This window comes from Nerophis lumbriciformis, linkage group LG08 (genome assembly GCF_033978685.3).
Source record: "Nerophis lumbriciformis linkage group LG08, RoL_Nlum_v2.1, whole genome shotgun sequence".
Taxonomy (NCBI): Eukaryota; Metazoa; Chordata; class Actinopteri; order Syngnathiformes; family Syngnathidae; genus Nerophis; species Nerophis lumbriciformis.
The window spans coordinates 20,562,854-20,580,888 of NC_084555.2; the positions used below are offsets into that span (position 1 = coordinate 20,562,854).

General features: G+C 44.0%; 1 protein-coding gene across 3 annotated transcripts in view; it reads right to left on the reverse strand.

The window, feature by feature from the left end:
- alk (ALK receptor tyrosine kinase) overlaps nt 1-18,035 on the reverse strand; it is a 946,171-nt gene that overhangs the window by 529,132 nt on the left and 399,004 nt on the right. Inside the window, exon 1 of one of the 3 annotated variants that reach the window (XM_061968451.1) lies at nt 3,614-3,723. The exons of 1 other annotated variant lie outside the window; for it this stretch is intronic. Coding sequence is in view for 1 of the 2 variants with exons in the window: in XM_061968450.1 (XP_061824434.1) it covers nt 3,592-3,676 (85 nt within the window). In the remaining variant the exon portion in view is untranslated. Of the gene's footprint in view, nt 1-3,591; nt 3,724-18,035 lie in introns of those variants that run through there. One more of the 3 variants, XM_061968450.1, reaches the window with a different exon arrangement.

An 18,035-nucleotide genomic window follows, 5' to 3' on the forward strand; every position in this document is an offset into this window, starting at 1 on the left:
ATTTCAGCAAGACAATGCCAAGCCACGTGTTACATCAACGAGGCTTCATAGTAAAAGAGTGCGGGTACTAGACTGGCCTGCCTGTAGTCCAGACCTGTCTCCCATTGAAAATGTGTGGCGCATTATGAAGCCTAAAATACCACAACGGAGACCCCCGGACTGTTGAACAACTTAAGCTGTACATCAAGCAAGAATGGGAAATAATTCCACCTGAGAAGCTTAAAAAATGTGTCTCCTCAGTTCCTAGTGTTGTTAAAAGGAAAGGCCATGTAACACAGTGGTGAACATGCCCTTTCCCAACTACTTTGGCACGTGTTGCAGCCCTGAAATTCTAAGTTAATTATTATTTGCAAAAAAAAAATAAAGTTTATGAGTTTGAACATCAAATATCTTGTCTTTGTAGTGCATTCAATTGAATATGGGTTGAAAAGGATTAGCAAATCATTGTATTCCGTTTATATTTACATGTAACACAATTTCCCAACTCATATGGAAACGGGGTTTGTACTTGGACATCCAAGTTTTTTACTTGGTGAAAAAAGTTTGAGAACCTCTGTTATAATATATTGTCAAAGTATTATTAGATTGTATAGGAACTTGACATTGAATTGGATCTTAAGCCAAAACATTTTATTGGGATTTGAGGCCAAAAAAAGTTAATTGGGACATCGCCAATATGAACTTTAAAATATTCAAAGACATTTAATTTGCAACTATTGTACAACTCTACATGTATATTTAGTATAATGCAAAACTAAAAGTTATTATGTTGGTTGTGCAGGATAATGCAGATTAATACAGAGAATGTGTGGACCTTGAAGGCCGATCACAAATTTGACCTTAAAGACAGAGTACTCCAAGGTTGTACATTAGAAAATGGCCTTACAGCACTCTTGGTTCTTACCTCTTGAATCAGAGGAGTTCTCAAGGTTTAATCATTGATGAAAAGAGAAAAGCAACCTTGGCTAATCCATACCAGATCATTAGCAGTGACTTATCAGGTGGGACAGGGGAGTCTGGGAGATGAAGGTTGAAGGAAAAAGCTCTTGGGGGTTAGGGTTGCTTTAGCGTTTCCATCTCAAGTCTGAACTGATGAATCACTGCAATAACCAGGAGTTAAAACAGAGGAATTGTGGGAAGAAGTAAAAATAAAATAATACTTAACCTGTACAGCTAACCATGGATTGCCATTGATTAGGATAAAGAGTTAATTCCAAGCTGTTTGCATGTCTTATTTAAACAGAATGTCCACAAACAGCTCTGTAGCGGGTCATGTTTATCTTCTACACATACTGTATCTTTATACTTTGTCCTGCCACTATAACACAGTCACGGTTGGTATATTTTACACGTACATACCTCGGGGTACATTTCTGCAGGGGAACGACCTGGGTGTGATAAAACCTGTCAATTTTTAGTCATGAACCCTGCCTTCCACCCGAGTGCAGCTAGGATAGGCTCCAGCCCCACCGCGACCCCCGAGGGTCAAGCGGTAGAAAATGTATAGAATGGAACATTTAACAAAGAAAACTACCTTTATCGAAAAGGAAACATTGGCTTCGATTTGGGCCATACTGCATTTTGAGGTGTACTTTGTTTGCAAGTGGATCATCACTGATCATAACCTTTTGATTTTTTTTTACAGTCTTTTAAATGTCCAAATCAAAGACTTATTGGATGGTCATTGTTTCTACGGTCATTTAAACTGAACAATCAACTTTATAGAATAAATACATGAGCATGCTACCATAGAACAAGTTATAAGCAGGTTTCTAGCTTGTGCTATTGCTAGGTTTGCTTCCTGAGTGACTGGTGATGATTGTGTTAATTTTGGGATTGGGTTATTTTAAATGTGTGTCTGACTTCCATGCCCAGATGTGGACGTCTCTGTGTAGCTGACCTGGCTAAGCCCGGAAGACGATCACTCCATGACTATCTGTTGGCCTCCCGAGGTACTGGACTTCATCAATCAATCAATCAATCAATCAAAATTTACTTATATAGCCTTTAATTACAAATGTCTCAAAGGGCTGCACAAGCCACAATGACATCCTCGGCTCAGATCCCCAATCAGGGCAAGAAAAATCTCAACCCAATGGGAACAATGAGAAACCTTGGGTGACCGGTGCAATGGATGCCGAGTGGATACAGTTAATACACCCACATTATCTATAATTCAACAATTCAATATAATGTACCCACTCGACATCCATTGCAACCGATTACCCCGGATGGGGAGGTTCTTCTTTTTCCCCAGCTGGAGTCTTTTGAGTTTTCCCTTGCCCTGATGTGGGTTTGGATCAGGAGATGACAACGTGAGTTTGTGAAGCCTCTTGAGACCCTTGTGACTAAAGGCCATTTAAATACATTTTGATTGATTGATTTCTTGGACGTTGACAGGCACTTCTTCTTGTCGTTGCACAGTAAATGACGAAATGTACACCGTATTTTCCGGAATTTAAGCCGTACCCAACAAAACTTTAGACGGAAAAAAACATGTTTTTCATACATTAGCCGCACCGGACTGTAAGCCACTTATATATATATACATTGTGAATATAGATGTTTAGGTACTTTAATTGTTTCCAAACGGTGCCTGTAACACAGCAGTACAAAGGCTGATAAAACAATACAGAAAACTTACAAGGCCTTCACAATAACATTTAAAATGTGGCTTGTCAACGCCTACAGCTGCCAGCACTAAAAGATGAGCCTGTTTTGATACTATGACAAATGTTATGTTGTGATGTTGTATTTTATTTTTTATCACATTGTATATGTATTGTGTGCTTATTTTCTTTCTCTCTCTCTTTCTTTTCTTTTAAATTGTAATTTTTACTGCCTTTTTTACAACATGGCCAGGGGACTACAGATGAAAACTAGCCTTTTGGCTAATTCAACCATGTGTTTTATGACATTGCATTGTCCCTTTTGAAATAAACTAATCTAAAAAATATATATAATCTAAAAGGTCACTGATGTATTTATTCATCCTTGATGAGATAAAGATTTCCTCCTTTTTTAATAAGGTTTAAGATATTTATCAGGATTCTTCTTCCTTGTACTTTGTAAACACCCCTTATGTTTGAAAAGATTCTTTAGTACATTGATTTTTTTTTGCTAAATCTATTCTCTGTTTGTGAAGAAAACTAATTTATAGATCAGCCGCACCTTTTGTATAAGCCGCAGGGTTCATAGCTTGGGAAGAAAGTAGCGGCTTACAGTCCGTAAACTAAAGGGCGGAAGGCGGGGTGCACCCTGGACAAGTCGCCACCTCATCACAGGGCCAACACAGATAGACAGACAACATTCACACTCACATTCACACACTAGGGCCAATTTAGTGTTGCCAATCAACCAATCCCCAGGTGCATGTCTTTGGAGGGAACCCACGCAGTCACAGGGAGAACATGCAAACTCCACACAGAAAGATCCCGAGCCCGGGATTGAACTCAGGACCTTCGTATTGTGAGGCACATGCACTAACCCCTGTGTCACCGTGCTGCCCTACTTCACCTACTAAAATTAAATCACATCAGATTTTCCAAATTCTCAAGTATACAGCATCCACAGTTCAGGCACATAACATACATTCAAGCTCACAGGCTCCTACTTCTTTGTTTGAAACAAGCTTTCCCCTGCCGTCTCCTCTTCTGAGTCCAGTCTCTCCAAACATTTCTTTCATCCTGATTCCTCTCACTCTCCTGTCACTGAGTGTCTGCCAACTCCCCTAATCACCAAATCATCTCCACCTGGTGCACTCAATCTGCTGCCCTCAGCTAAAAGACACACCCAAACCTGATCTGCTTAGGGAGGGAAGGACGCTGCCTGCAGCTTACCTCAACCATGTTAATAAGGATACAATGTTATTGGGGGTATAATGATTGGTTTTAACGATTCGATTCCAATCATGACTTGAAAGTTAAAGTTTAAGTTAAAGTACCAATGATAGTCACACACACACTAGGTGTGGTGCAATTTGTCCATCCCCTTGATCACCCCCTGGAAGGTGAGGGGAGCATTGAGCAGCAGCGGTGGCCGCACCCGGGAATTTTTTGGGTGATTTAACCCCCAATTCCAAGCCTTGATGCTGAGTGACAAGCAGGGAGGTAGAGGGTCCCATTTTTATAGTATTTGGTATGACTCGGGGTTTGAACTCACGACCTCCCGATCTCAGGGCGAACACCCTAACCACAAGGCCACTGAGCCAGAGAGTCTTGTATTTCAGCTGAAGTTATTTGTGGATTTTTCCATGCAACTCGAACAGTTTTCCTGGCAGTTGTGGCGGAAATCTTTGCTGACCTGAATCTCTCATTTTCCACTTCTTAATCAGCCTTTGAACACTGCTGATTGGCATTCTCAATTCCTTGGATATCTTTTTATACCCCTTTCCTGTTTTATGCAGTTCAATTAACTTTTCTCACAGATCCTTTGACAATTATTTTGCCTTCCCCATCACTCAGAATCCAGAAACATCTGTGCAGCACTGGATGAAAGATGCAATGGTCTGTCAGAAGCCCAGAAACTCACTGACCTTTTATACACACACATTAATTACAAACAAACAGGTTACAGGTGAGGATTGGAACCTTGATTAGCCATTCAAACCTGTTTGTGTCAACTTTTGTGCATGTTATCAGATCAAAGTCACTGGGGCATGTAAACTTTTGGTCAGGGTCATTTGGGTACTTTCTTTTGTCATTTTGATTCAAGAAGAGTAAACACAGTTGTTTGCCAATAAATAGCTTCACACGACCATTAAGCATGAGTGGAAGAAAGGTTTTTGTGTTATCATTCATATTCTCTGAAGAATGGCCAATAAATCATAAATTCTCCTAGGGTAAGTAAACTTATGAGCACGACTGTATATATATATATATATATATATATATATATATATATATATATATATATATGTTGTTCTGAAGCAATTAAGGTATGTCAATAAACATTTACAAAATCTTTTGTACCGGTTTACATCTGCATCCAGTGCAGCTAATAACAATTTCGCCACAACTAGTGTGTGTGTGACAATCGTGGGTACTAAAACTTTGAACTTATATGTACAAATATTTATTTCTTCCAAAATTTGGTGGGTGTGTCTTAAGTACTGGTGCGCTCTATAGCTCGAGAAATACGGTATTTATCATTACAAATGCTAAAAAATAACTTTATATCAAGTATGCTGTTCTTAAATCCTATGTTTTATTTTCTAGTATCAATACAATCGATTAATTACCTTTCAAAATAATGTTAGATCGTTATATATCCTCCCGAAAGCCAACTTGCAGTGCACAGATCGATGTATTTGAATCTTAGGAATATAGATCGATGAAGTAGATGAATCGCTACACCGCTAATTATTATCCAGAGGTGTACTTATAAGAATTTGTATAGGCACATATTATTTTTAGTCGCTGGGGGGAAGGGGCAAAATGTTTTCTTCTCCCTCGGGGGCGCGTAGAAGAAAATAATTGATAAGCACTGTGCTCCACTGTAGCAACTCATGTCAGGTTGCTACAGTGGAAAAAACAACACAAATGATTGTCTAAACCAGTGTTTTTCAACATTTTTTGAGCAATGGCACATTTTTTGTGTTGAAAAAATCCGGAGGCACACCACCAGCAGAAATCATTAAAAAACGAGTTGACAGTAAAGAGTCGTTGTCGCAATTGTTGGATATGACTTTAAAGCATAACCAAGCATGCATCAATATAGCTCTTGTCTCAAAGTAGGTGTACTGTCACCACCTGTCACATCACACCCTGACTTATTTTGACTTTTTTGGTGTTTTCCTGTGTTTAGTGTTTTAGTTATTGTCTTGCGCTCCTATTTTGGTGGCTTTTTCTCTTTTTTTGGTACTTTTCTGAAGCAGTTTCATGTCTTCCTTTGAGCGATATTTATCGCATCTACTTTGTTTTAGCAATCAAGAATATTTCAGTGGTTTTTATCCTTCTTTGTGGGGACATTGTTGATTGTCATGTCATGTTCGGATGTACTTTGTGGACGCCGTCTTTGCTCCACAGTAAGTCTTTGCTGTCGTCCAGCATTCTGTTTTTGTTTTCTTTGTAGTCAGTTCAGATTTTGTTTTGTTCTGCCCAGCCATCCATAAAACTTTAATGCCTTTTCTTAGGGGCACTCACGTTTTGTTTATTTTCGGTTTAAGCATTAGACACCTTTTTACCTGCACACTGCCTCCCGCTGTTTCCGACATCTACAAAGCAATTAGCTACCGGCTGCGACCTACTGATATGGAAGAGTATTACACGGTTACTCTGCCGAGCTCTAGACAGCACCGACACACAACAACAACACATCCTTTGCAGACTATAATTACTAGTTTGCAAAAAATATTTTTACCCCAAATAGATGAAATTAGATAATCTCCCACGGCACACCAGACTGTATCTCACAGTACACTTGTGTGCCGCGGCACAGTGGTTGAAAAACACTGGTCTAAACAATCCATTAACAGTGCTTTGATTGTCCTAGAAGATATAAATGATGAACATTGTCCTGCGTATCAGTTGACTCACCAACAGTTGCATTACCTCATTCTCTTCTCATGCCTTACATTAACCGGAGCACTGAGATGGCAAACCACCTCCTCACCATTGGGAAGAGCGTCATGTTGTTGTGTGTGCGAGCACTCTGCAGTCACATTGCAGTGAAGCCATAGAAATCACGATAAGGGCTAATAATGTTTGCAATAAAGCCATTTAACATTTCATTTCACACATGCGTCAAACTGAAAAATAGGTCACTTAATCAAAGTCGAAACCTCCTGGAGTTTTTAAAAAAGAAAGTGAAATTCAATACTGCTGACTGCCACAATATTGGAGTAACCTCACATCCGCTTGCTGTTTTTCTTATTTACACCACATGTATTTATCAACATCACACCTTAGTGGAAAAAACAAAAAAACAATACAGGGACTACTAAACTTACCTTGATCTGAATGCGGGAATATCTATTTGTTAGTTTTCAATTTTATACCAACTAAAATAACTGATCCAAATTCAGGGATTTACGACAAATTACGTTTGCGTGCTTCAAAGTTGTCATACATATGATAGACTTAGACTTAGACAAACTTTAATGATCCACAAGGGAAATTGTTCAACACAGTAGCTCAGTTACAATGATGAAAAGTGTAAGGATGGAAAGGACAATGCAGGTATAAATAGACTAATATAGCGATAAAAAAATCTAACATATATACGAATATATACATAATGTGTACAGAATAATATGTATACAGATATATTATATTATGTCTATAACATATATACAATATATACCAATGACCATGTACAACATTACAGTGTATACAGTATGATGAGACTGGTAGTTGGGAAAATATCACTCGCAATCCCAGAGATCCCAGTCATAAAGTATTCATCCTATATTTCCATGCCAGAACCAGTGAAAATGTGTGGAGACAGCAGCTTGCCTTGCTCAATTATTCAAAATGCGGCAACTGTACTTTGGTTAACCGAGGGCTTGAACATCCATCCATCCATTTTCTGCCGCTTATTCCTTCCGGGTCGCGGGGGGCGCTGAACCCTATCTCAGCTACAATCTACAATCGGGCGGAAGGCGGTGTACACCCTGGACAAGTCGCCATCTCATTGCAGGGCCAACACAGATAGACAGACAACATTCACACTCACATTCACACACTACGGCCAATTTAGTGTCGCCAATCAACCTATCCCCAGGTGCATGTCTTTGGAGGTGGGAGGAAGCCGGAGTACCCGGAGGGAACCCGGAGGGAACCCGGAGGGAACCCACGCAGTCACGGGGAGAACATGCAAACTCCACACAGAAAGATCCCGAGCCCGGGATTGAACTCAGGACTATTCAGGACCTTCGTATTGTGAGGCAGATGCACTAACCCCTCTTCCACCGTGCTGCAGGCTTTAACATGATTATGCAAATATGTATTTTTTTTCTACTGCTGTATTTGCCTCCTATCATGATCAGCTTTGATTTGTTTGTACATTACGGTTACAACACTGAAAACCATGAGGCAAAGGACACAAACCTGATGATTACTTCAATTAGATTTACTCCCAGTATATCACTTTTGGATTCATATTATATGAAAGATAGGGATAAGGGCAGGTCAAATAATTTGCAGTCATATCCTAATGTGATAAGAAGCTATTTTTAAATCGTAACGTATGTGACACAGAAAATAAGAGTACAGAAAATTGCACAGGAACTTCAAAACAAGGCAATGCATGCTATTTGTTCGTATTGTAGTGTCCCGATAGAGACGCTGCTGCTTTTTAGAAGGTTTATTGACCAAGCGCAAGAGATTACTACCATTAGTCCTTAAGGGGTCATATTATGATTGCCATCCATCCATCTTCTTCCGCTTATCCGAGGTCGGGTCGCGGGGGCAGCAGCCTAAGCAGGGAAGCCCAGACTTCCCTCTCTCCAGCCACTTCGTCCAGCTCTTCCTGTGGGACCCCGAGGCGTTCCCAGGCCAGCCGGGAGACATAGTCTTCCCAACGTGTCCTGGGTCTTCCCCGTGGCCTCCTACCGGTCGGACGTGCCCTAAACACCTCCCTAGGGAGGCGTTCGGGTGGCATCCTGACCAGATGCCTGAACCACCTCATCTGGCTCCTCTCGATGTGGAGGAGGAGCGGCTTTACTTTGAGCTCCCCCCGGATGGCAGAGCTTCTCACCCTATCTCTAAGGGAGAGCCCCGCCACCCGGCGGAGGAAACTCATTTTGGCCGCTTGTACCCGTGATCTTGTCCTTTCGGTCATAACCCAAAGCTCATGACCATAGGTGAGGATGGGAACGTAGATCGACCGGTAAATTGAGAGCTTTGCCTTCCGGCTCAGCTCCTTCTTCACCACAACGGATCGATACATCGTCCGCATTACTGAAGACGCCGCACCGATCCGCCTGTCGATCTCACTATTCACTCTTCCCTCACTCGTGAACAAGACTCCGAGGTACTTGAACTCCTCCACTTGGGGAAAGATCTCCTCCCCAACCCGGAGATGGCACTCCACCCTTTTCCTGATTCTCATCCCAGTCGCTTCACACTCGGCTGCGAACCGATCCAGTGAGAGCTGAAGATCCTGGCCAGATGAAGCCATCAGGACCACATCATCTGCAAAAAGCAGAGACCTAATCCTGCAGCCACCAAACCAGATCCCCTCAACGCCTGACTGCGCCTAGAAATTCTGTCCATAAAAGTTATGAACAGAATCGGTAACAAAGGGCAGCCTTGGCGGAGTCCAACCCTCACTGGAAACGTGTCCGACTTACTGCCGGCAATGCGGACCAAGCTCTGGCACTGAGCATACAGAGAGCGGACTGCCACAATCAGACAGTCCGATACCCCATACTCTCGGAGCACTCCCCACAGGACTTCCCGAGGGACACGGTCGAATGCCTTCTCCAAGTCCACAAAACACATGTAGACTGGTTGGGCAAACTCCCATGCACCCTCAAGGACCCTGCCGAGAGTATAGAGCTGGTCCACAGTTCCACGACCAGGACGAAAACCACACTGTTCCTCCTGAATCCGAGGTTCGACTATCCGGCGTAGCCTCCTCTCCAGTACACCTGAATAGACCTTACCGGGAAGGCTGAGGAGTGTGATCCCACGATAGTTAGAGCACACCCTCCGGTTCCCCTTCTTAAAGAGAGGAACCACCACCCCGGTCTGCCAATCCAGAGGTACCGCCCCCGATGTCCACGCGATGCTGCAGAGTCTTGTCAACCAAGACAGCCCCACAGCATCCAGAGCCTTAAGGAACTCCGGGCGGATCTCATCTACCCCCGGGGCCTTGCCACCGAGGAGCTTTTTAACCACCTCAGCAACCTTAGCCCCAGAAATAGAAGAGCCCACCACAGACTCCCCAGGCACTGCTTCCTCATAGGAAGACGTGTTGGTGGGATTGAGGAGGTCTTCGAAGTATTTCCTCCACCGATCCACAACATCCGCAGTCGAGGTCAGCAGAACACCATCCTCGCCATACACGGTGTTGATAGTGCACTGCTTCCCCTTCCTGAGGCGGCGGATGGTGGTCCAGAATTGCTTCGAAGCCGTCCGGAAGTCGTTTTCCATGGCCTCCCCGAACTCCTCCCATGTCCGAGTTTTTGCCTCTGCGACCGCTGAAGCCGCACACCGCTTGGCCTGTCGGTACCTGTCCGCTGCCTCAGGAGTCCTATGAGCCAAAAGAACCCGATAGGACTCCTTCTTCAGCTTGACGGCATCCCTCACCGCCGGTGTCCACTAATGGGTTCTAGGATTAAGGCCACGACAAGCACCAACTACCTTGCGGCCACAGCTCCAATCAGCCGCCTCGACAATGGAGGAGCGGAACATGGTCCATTCGGACTCAATGTCCAGCACCTCCCTCGTGACAAGTTCAAAGTTCTTCCGGAGGTGGGAATTGAAACTCTCTCTGACAGGAGACTCTGCCAGACGTTCCCAGCAAACCCTCACAATGCGTTTAGGCCTGCCAGGTCTGTCCGGCATCCTCCCCCACCATCGCAGCCAACTCACCACCAGGTGGTGATCGGTAGAAAGCTCCGCCCCTCTCTTCACCCGAGTGTCCAAAACATGAGGCCGCAAATCCGATGACACAACTACAAAGTCGATCATGGAACTGCGGCCTAGGGTGTCCTGGTGCCAAGTGCACATATGGACACCCTTATGTTTGAACATGGTGTTCGTTATGGACAATCTGTGACGGGCACAAAAGTCCAATAACAAAACACCGCTCGGGTTCAGATCCGGACAGCCATTCTTCCCAATCACGCCTCTCCAGGTTTCACTGTCATTGCCAACATGAGCATTGAAGTCCCCCAGTAGAACGAGGGAATCAAATCAAATCAAATCAAATCAACTTTATTTATAGAGCACATTTAAAATTTACCACAGGGTTGCCAAAGTGCTGTACAATGAGCAGGTTAAAAGATAAAACGAGTACCGAGCAAACACAACACAACACAAACAGAACACGATAAAAAATAAATAATTAAAATAGAATTAATAAAAACATAAAAACAGGATCACAGCAGGTGTATTATGGGGCGCCATTGCAGGATGGATATCACTCAGTGTTAAAAGCCATGGAATAAAAGTATGTTTTTAAGAGAGATTTAAAAACAGGAAGAGAGGAGGCTTGTCTAACACTCAGGGGTAGGTCGTTCCAGAGCTTGGGAGCAGCAACGGCGAAAGCTCTGTCACCTCTAAGCTTCAGCCTTGTGTCAGGGACCATCAACAGCAGCTGATCGGCTGATCTTAAGGATCGGGTGGGGCAGTAAGGCTGAAGGAGGTCGGAGAGATAGGTTGGCGCGAGGTTGTTTAGACATTTAAAAACAAATAAAAGGAGTTTAAAATGTATTCGGTAACGCACAGGGAGCCAGTGAAGGGACGCTAAAATAGGGGTGATGTGCTCACGTCTGCGGGTCTGTGTTAGCAGACCCGCTAAGCCCGGGGGAGCACTCTCAAGTACTCCCTCGAGTGAATCCAAAAAGGGTGGGTACTCTGAGCTGCGGCTTGGCGCATAAGCGCAAACCACAGTCAGGACCCGTTCCCCCACCCGAAGGCGGAGGGAAGCTACCCTCTCGTCCACCGGGTTGAACTCCAACGTACAGGCTCTGAGCCGGGGGGAAACAAGAATTGCCACCCCAGCTCGTCGCCTCTCACTGTCGGCAACGCCAGAGTGGAAGAGAGTCCAGCCCCTCTCGAGAGAACTGGTTCCAGAGCCCTTGCTGTGCTTCGAAGTGAGTCTGACTATATCTAGCCGGAACTTCTCCACCTCGCGCACTAGCTCAGGCTCCTTCCCCCCCAGCGAGGTGACGTTCCACGTCCCAAGAGCTAGACAGCCGAGGATCGGACCGCCAAGTGCCCTGCCTTCGGCTGCCGCCCAGCTCACATCGCACCCGACCTCTATGACCCCTGCTATGGGTGGTGAGCCCATTGGAGTGGGGACCCACGTTGCATCTTTGGGCTGTGCCCGGCCGGGCCCCATGGGGACAGGCCCGGCCACCAGGTGCTCGCCATCGTGCCCCACCTCCGGGCCTGGCTCCAGAGGGGGGCCCCGGTGACCCGCGTCCGGGCGAGGGAAATCTGGGTCCTTGATTTTTATTTTTCATGGAGGTCTTCGAGCTGCTCTTTGTCTGATCCCTCACCTAGGACCAGTTTGTCTTGGGAGACCCTACCAGGCGGCATAAAGCCCCCGGACAACATAGCTCCTAGGATCATTGGGACACGCAAACTCCTCTATTACGTTAAGGTGGCAGCTCAGAGATTGTGTTTTTATACAATTAAAACACTTCTTTGTGGTCTACGTAACATGTAATGGTGGTTCTTTTTTGCATGATTATATTTTACAGACCGTCTTTAAGCTGCTTTCTTACAGCTTGAATAGATAGAAAGGATAGAACATTTTGTGGGCGGTCTTATTTACGTGCCTACACTTCGACTGCTTCTTCTCCCTGTTTACTTTGTTGTAGTTTTTTAGTGCTTCCATATGAAGTCTACTGACAGATATAAGTGCAAAATAGTGTTGTCCCGATACCAAAATTTTGGTACCGGTACCAACATTTTTTCGATACTTTTCGGTGCTTTTCTAAATAAAGGGGACCATTAAAAATTGCATTATTTGGCTTTATTTTAACAAAACATCTTACGGTACATCAAACATATGTTTCTTATTGCAAATCAAATCAAATCAAATCAACTTTATTTTGCAAGTTTGTTCTTAAACAAGACAGTGAATATACAAGACACCTTGTCTTTTATTAGTACGTAATTAAACAGAGTCTCCTAATTTGGCTGCGTATGCCATACTTGCCAACCCTCCCAGATTTTCCGGGAGACTCCCAAAATTCAGCGCCTCTCCCGAAAACCTCCCGGGACAAATTTTCTCCCGAAAATCTCCCGAAATTCAGGCGGAGCTGGAGGCCACGCCCCCTCCAGCTCCATGCGGACCTGAGTCCGCTTTCCCACAATATAAAGAACGTCTACCGTAAAGCAGTTCGTCTGCCGTAAACAGCAATGTTGTGACAGTCTTAAACAGGACAATACTGCCATCTAGTGCATTTGATGAAAGCACTTTTGTGCGTGCCACACATCAATGCATAATCAGAGAGGGTGTTCAGCATGGTTAGAAAAATAGTGACAGAGAATAGAACAAGGATGGACAATTCAACCCTTAACTCAACAATGAGTAGATGAGTGTTATGTGTGTGTGTATATGTGTAAATAAATGAACACTGAAATTCAAGTATTTCTTCTATTTATATATATATATATATATATATATATATATATATATATATATATCCATCCATCCATCCATTTACTATCGCTTATTCCCTTCGGGGTCGCGGGGATATATATATATATGTATATATATATATATATATATATATATATATGAAATGCTTGACTTGGTGAATTCTAGCTGTAAATATACTCCTCCCCTCTTAACCACGCCCCCAACCATGCCCCCGCCCCAACCACGCCCCCAGCAACCACCCCCCACCTCCCGAAATTGGAGGTCTCAAGGTTGGCAAGTATGGCGTATGCAGTAACATATTGTGTTATTTTCCATTCTATAATTTTGTCAAAGTTATTAAGGACAAGTGGTAGAAAATTAATTATTAATCTACTTGTTCATCTACTGTTAATATCTGCTTACTTTGTCTTTTAACATGTTCCATCTACACTTCTGTTAAAATGTAATAATCACTTATTCTTCTGTTGTTTGATACTTTAAATTAGTTTTGGATGATACCACAAATTTGGGTATCAATCCGATACCAAGTCGTTACAGGATCATACATTGGTCACATTCAAAGTCCTCCTGTGTCCAGGGACATATTTTCTGAGTTTATAAACATAATATACATTTCATAAAAACGAAAGAAGATGTTGTGATGCCAAAAAATATCAACACAATCATAGTAGTATCGACTAGATACGCTACTGTACTTGGTATCATTACAGTGGATGTTAGGTGTAGATCCACCAATGGCATTTGTTTACATTCCTGATTGGCATCACCGCTAATGACGCCAGTGAGCTAAGATGTGTTTTGAAACATGTTTAGCTATTCCTCGTCCTGCAGGGATGATACTTGTAAAAAAACTTACTTCATTTGTCGCCATGGAGACGAGGATTAGTGATTTAAAAGTAGCTAACCGGTAATTTTTAGAGGTGGTATAGTACCGTATATGATTCATTAGTATCGCAGTACTATACTAATGCCGGTATACCGTACAACCCTAGTTCCAACTATACGCTACTTTTTGTTAGAAAAGGCAATGGCGGAGGATGCATGTGCATGTACGAGCCAGTATGTCTCACAACAAGAGGATGGACAAAAATAAGTTGCTTATTGGCCGCAGCGTCGGACTACAATAGCAGACTTGCGCAAAGGTCTTTGGGTAAATTTCTACCATATATGGAGATGTCCGCTGACGCCACAAGGCAGACAACATCGGAGGACAGAGCAAATTCCAAACGGCTCGTTTGGAGGAAGAATGAAGGAAGGCTAGATTGTTTTTTAAATATCTCAGCAATGTTGCCGCGGTTTGTATTTACATTTTCAGGATTTATACGGATCTCAATACAGCAAGTCATGCCTGATGTGCCTTTACACAAATCACACTACTGACCTTTGATTATCACTGCTAACCAGTCACAGATCACTGACGCAACCTTCTTCTCATTCATTTCCGTGGCGTCACAGTGCATTGAACAGTGTTGACGCTCATTATCCAAAGAAGCCCATGGAGAAGCATAGAGTGGATTGTTCCACTGCAGCGAACCTGGACTGTCATTGGATAAACACTCAGCTCTGAAGGTCTATGGGGCAGTGGGCTTGCCTGGACACGAGGCGTCTGCATGATGATTGGATGATCTGTCTCAAACGAATCCCTTTTTGACTGACAGAGAAATGAGAGAATAAGCAATCTTTAAATCTAAACCAGCACCCAGCATTTTTTTAAGTTTCATTCCGTTGTTCTGCGCTGATCTGCAGACTTTCCCAATCCTCTTAGTGACTTTTTATTTGTTAAAAACGACGAATCCTTTTCTGGTGTTATTTGAGACAATACTGTATTTTCCGGACCATAGGGCGCACCGGATTATAAGGCCCACTGCCGATAAATGGTCTATTTTTATCTTTTTTTCACATAAAAGGTACATCGGATTATAGGGCGCATTAAAGGAGTCATATTATATATATTTTTTCTAAATGTAAAACACTTCCTTGTGGTCTACGTAACATGTAATGGTGGTTCTTTGGTCAAAATGTTGCATAGATTATGTTTTACAGATCGTCTTCAAGCCGCTTTCTGACAGTCTCTTGCGGATGCGCTGTTTTGTGGGCGGTTCTTTACGTGGCTCACCTTCGGCAGCGTCTTCTCCTCGTCATCTTTGTTGCAGCGATGTAGCGTGCAAGGACGGGAGTGGAAGAAGTGTCAAAAGATGGAGCTAACTGTTTTAATGACATTCAGACTTTACTTAAATCCCATCTCCCCCGCACTCTGCCTGTTGGGTGATCTCTCCGCAACTGATCTTGATATAAACAAAACATACCTCCTTATAAATGCATTAGGCATCGCCAACAAAACTATTCTCATAAATTGGAAATCAAAAAATAATTTATGTATAAACCTTTACAAAAACATTTTATTAGATTATGTAGTTATGGAAAGAATGTCTGCTGAATCAAAACAACAACTGACAGAATTCCGATCTCTTTGGGCACCGCTAATTAATTTTCTGACCTGACTCCCTTGGGGGCCGGGGCTGGGGCTCTGTCCCGGGGGTCTTGCTCCGTGGGTGGGGGGTCCTGGGTGCCGGGGGGGCCGTGTGCCGCGGGGTCGGGTGGGCCTGGGGTGTGTTTCCTGGTTCCGGCCTGGCGGGCCGATCCGTGGGTGGTCTGGTGGCTGGGGGTGGGTGGGGGTGCCTGGGCGGGTGTTGGGGTGCGGGTGGGGCTGTGGGCGGCCGCCTTGGGTTGGTTGGGGGGGCTGTCCCTCCCGTGGGTGGTTGGGCAGGGGGTTGCGCCCGTGGGGCTGGGGTCTTGCCGCTGTCGGGCGGGGGTCGGCTCATGCCCCTCTGGCTCCGGGTGTCCGTGGGCTTCCTCCTTCCCCTGGGGCGCGGGGCGGGGTCTGCCCGGGGTTGCCCTGCGCTGCGGCTGTGCGGGCCTGCTTGGTGCCGGGTTGGGGGGACTGCTTGCCTGCCTTGTTGGGGCCCCGGCGGTGCTGCCCGACTGCCCTGCGGGAGTCCCCCTCCTGTGTTTTACTCCGCCCTTATTTTTTTATTAATTGTATTTATTTATTTAAATTTATTTTATATATATATATATATATATATATATGTATGTATATGTATGTGTATATATGTATATGTATATATATATGTATGTATGTATGTATGTATGTGTATATGTATATGCATATATGTGTATATATATATATATATATATATATATATATATATATATATATATATATATATATATATATATATATATATATATATATATTTTTTTTTTTTTTTTTAATCTATTTAATATATTTAACTTATTCTGTTAAATTATATATGGGTACGCGTGTATGTGGGTGTGTGTACGTTTGTATATATGTATGGTGAAATCTGTGTGTATGTATGTAGGTACATATGTATGTGTCGCTGCCCCGGTGTGCATTGCTGATCGCGGCGCCGGGTCTGCTGAGGTGCCGTGGCATGCCGGCTGTGGGCACAGGGCTGGGCCCTTATGGCTTTTTGCCGGATGGGATGCCTGGTGGGTGGTGGGTGGGGGGGGGCCTGGACATGCGGGAAGGGCTGCGGGGTTTGGTGGCGTTGGGCACTGTTGGCGACCAGGCCTCTTGTTTATTTTTATTTATTTTATTTCATTTAAAGGGTTTATTTTTATTTTATTTTATTTTTTTCTTTTCTTTCAATTTTTTTTATTTTTCATTTTTTATTTCTTTTTTTTTTTTTTTTTTTGTGTTGTGTATGTATGTGTTTGTGTACATGTGGGCTTATGTATATGTGTGTGGGTGTATTAATGTGTATATGTGTGTGGATGTGTATGTGTATATGTATATGCATGCGTGTGTATATGTGTGTATGTGTATGTATATGTATATGCATATATGTATGTATATATGTGTATATATGTGTGTATGTATGTGTATATGAATGTGTAGGTGTGTGCATGGGTGTGGATGTCCGGTGGCTCAATTGGCCTGGCTGTGGATGAGTTGGGGTAGGTGGGTTGGTGGCCTCGGTGGTAGCCGGGGGTGTGCGTTGTTGTGGTTTACGGGGTCGGTCGCTTTTTTGTTTTGGTTTCGGCGGCCGCAGGTGTTGCACTGCGGACGGGCGGTGGTGGTGATGGTTGCTGCGGTGATACCAGCGGTTGGCATCGCTGTGTTGGGTTGGAATGGTTGGGGGACTGTGGCTGGTGTCTGTGCGCTTGTGGGGTTGTGGGGCTAGCTGGCGTTGGCTTGCCGGCTGGTTTGGGGGCTGGCGTGCGGACGGGATGCATTGGCTTCTTCCCCCGTTGGGGGGCTCCTTCCCCTGGCCGGGACTCGTATAGGCACGTTGCTGTGTGGATGGCCGGGATGCGGTGTTTGCATTGGGCGTGGGGGCTGTGCAGTTTTTCTGCGTTTGGTTGCCGGTATGGGCTCTGCAGGGTTGGGTTGGGGCGGGCGGGGGATGGCTTTGTTTTTTTTTGTTTTTTTTGTCCTGTCCAGCTTCTCAGGCAAATCATATAGTTGATGTAGATGCCCATGTCGGCTGTTCAGATTTACTTTACAAAAGAGAAGTGTAGGATACTTCTCTTGTTGCCTTATTTGTATTTGACTTTATTAAATGTATTTATATTATCATTTAGTGCAGCCGGGCCGGAGCAGGAGGGGATAGAAAGAGAAAAAAAAAGAAGACAGAGGGGGAAATTGTGGGGACAAGAGGGGGATTAGACAGAGAGACGAAAACAACAACAGCAAACAACAACAACAACAACAATAGAGCAAC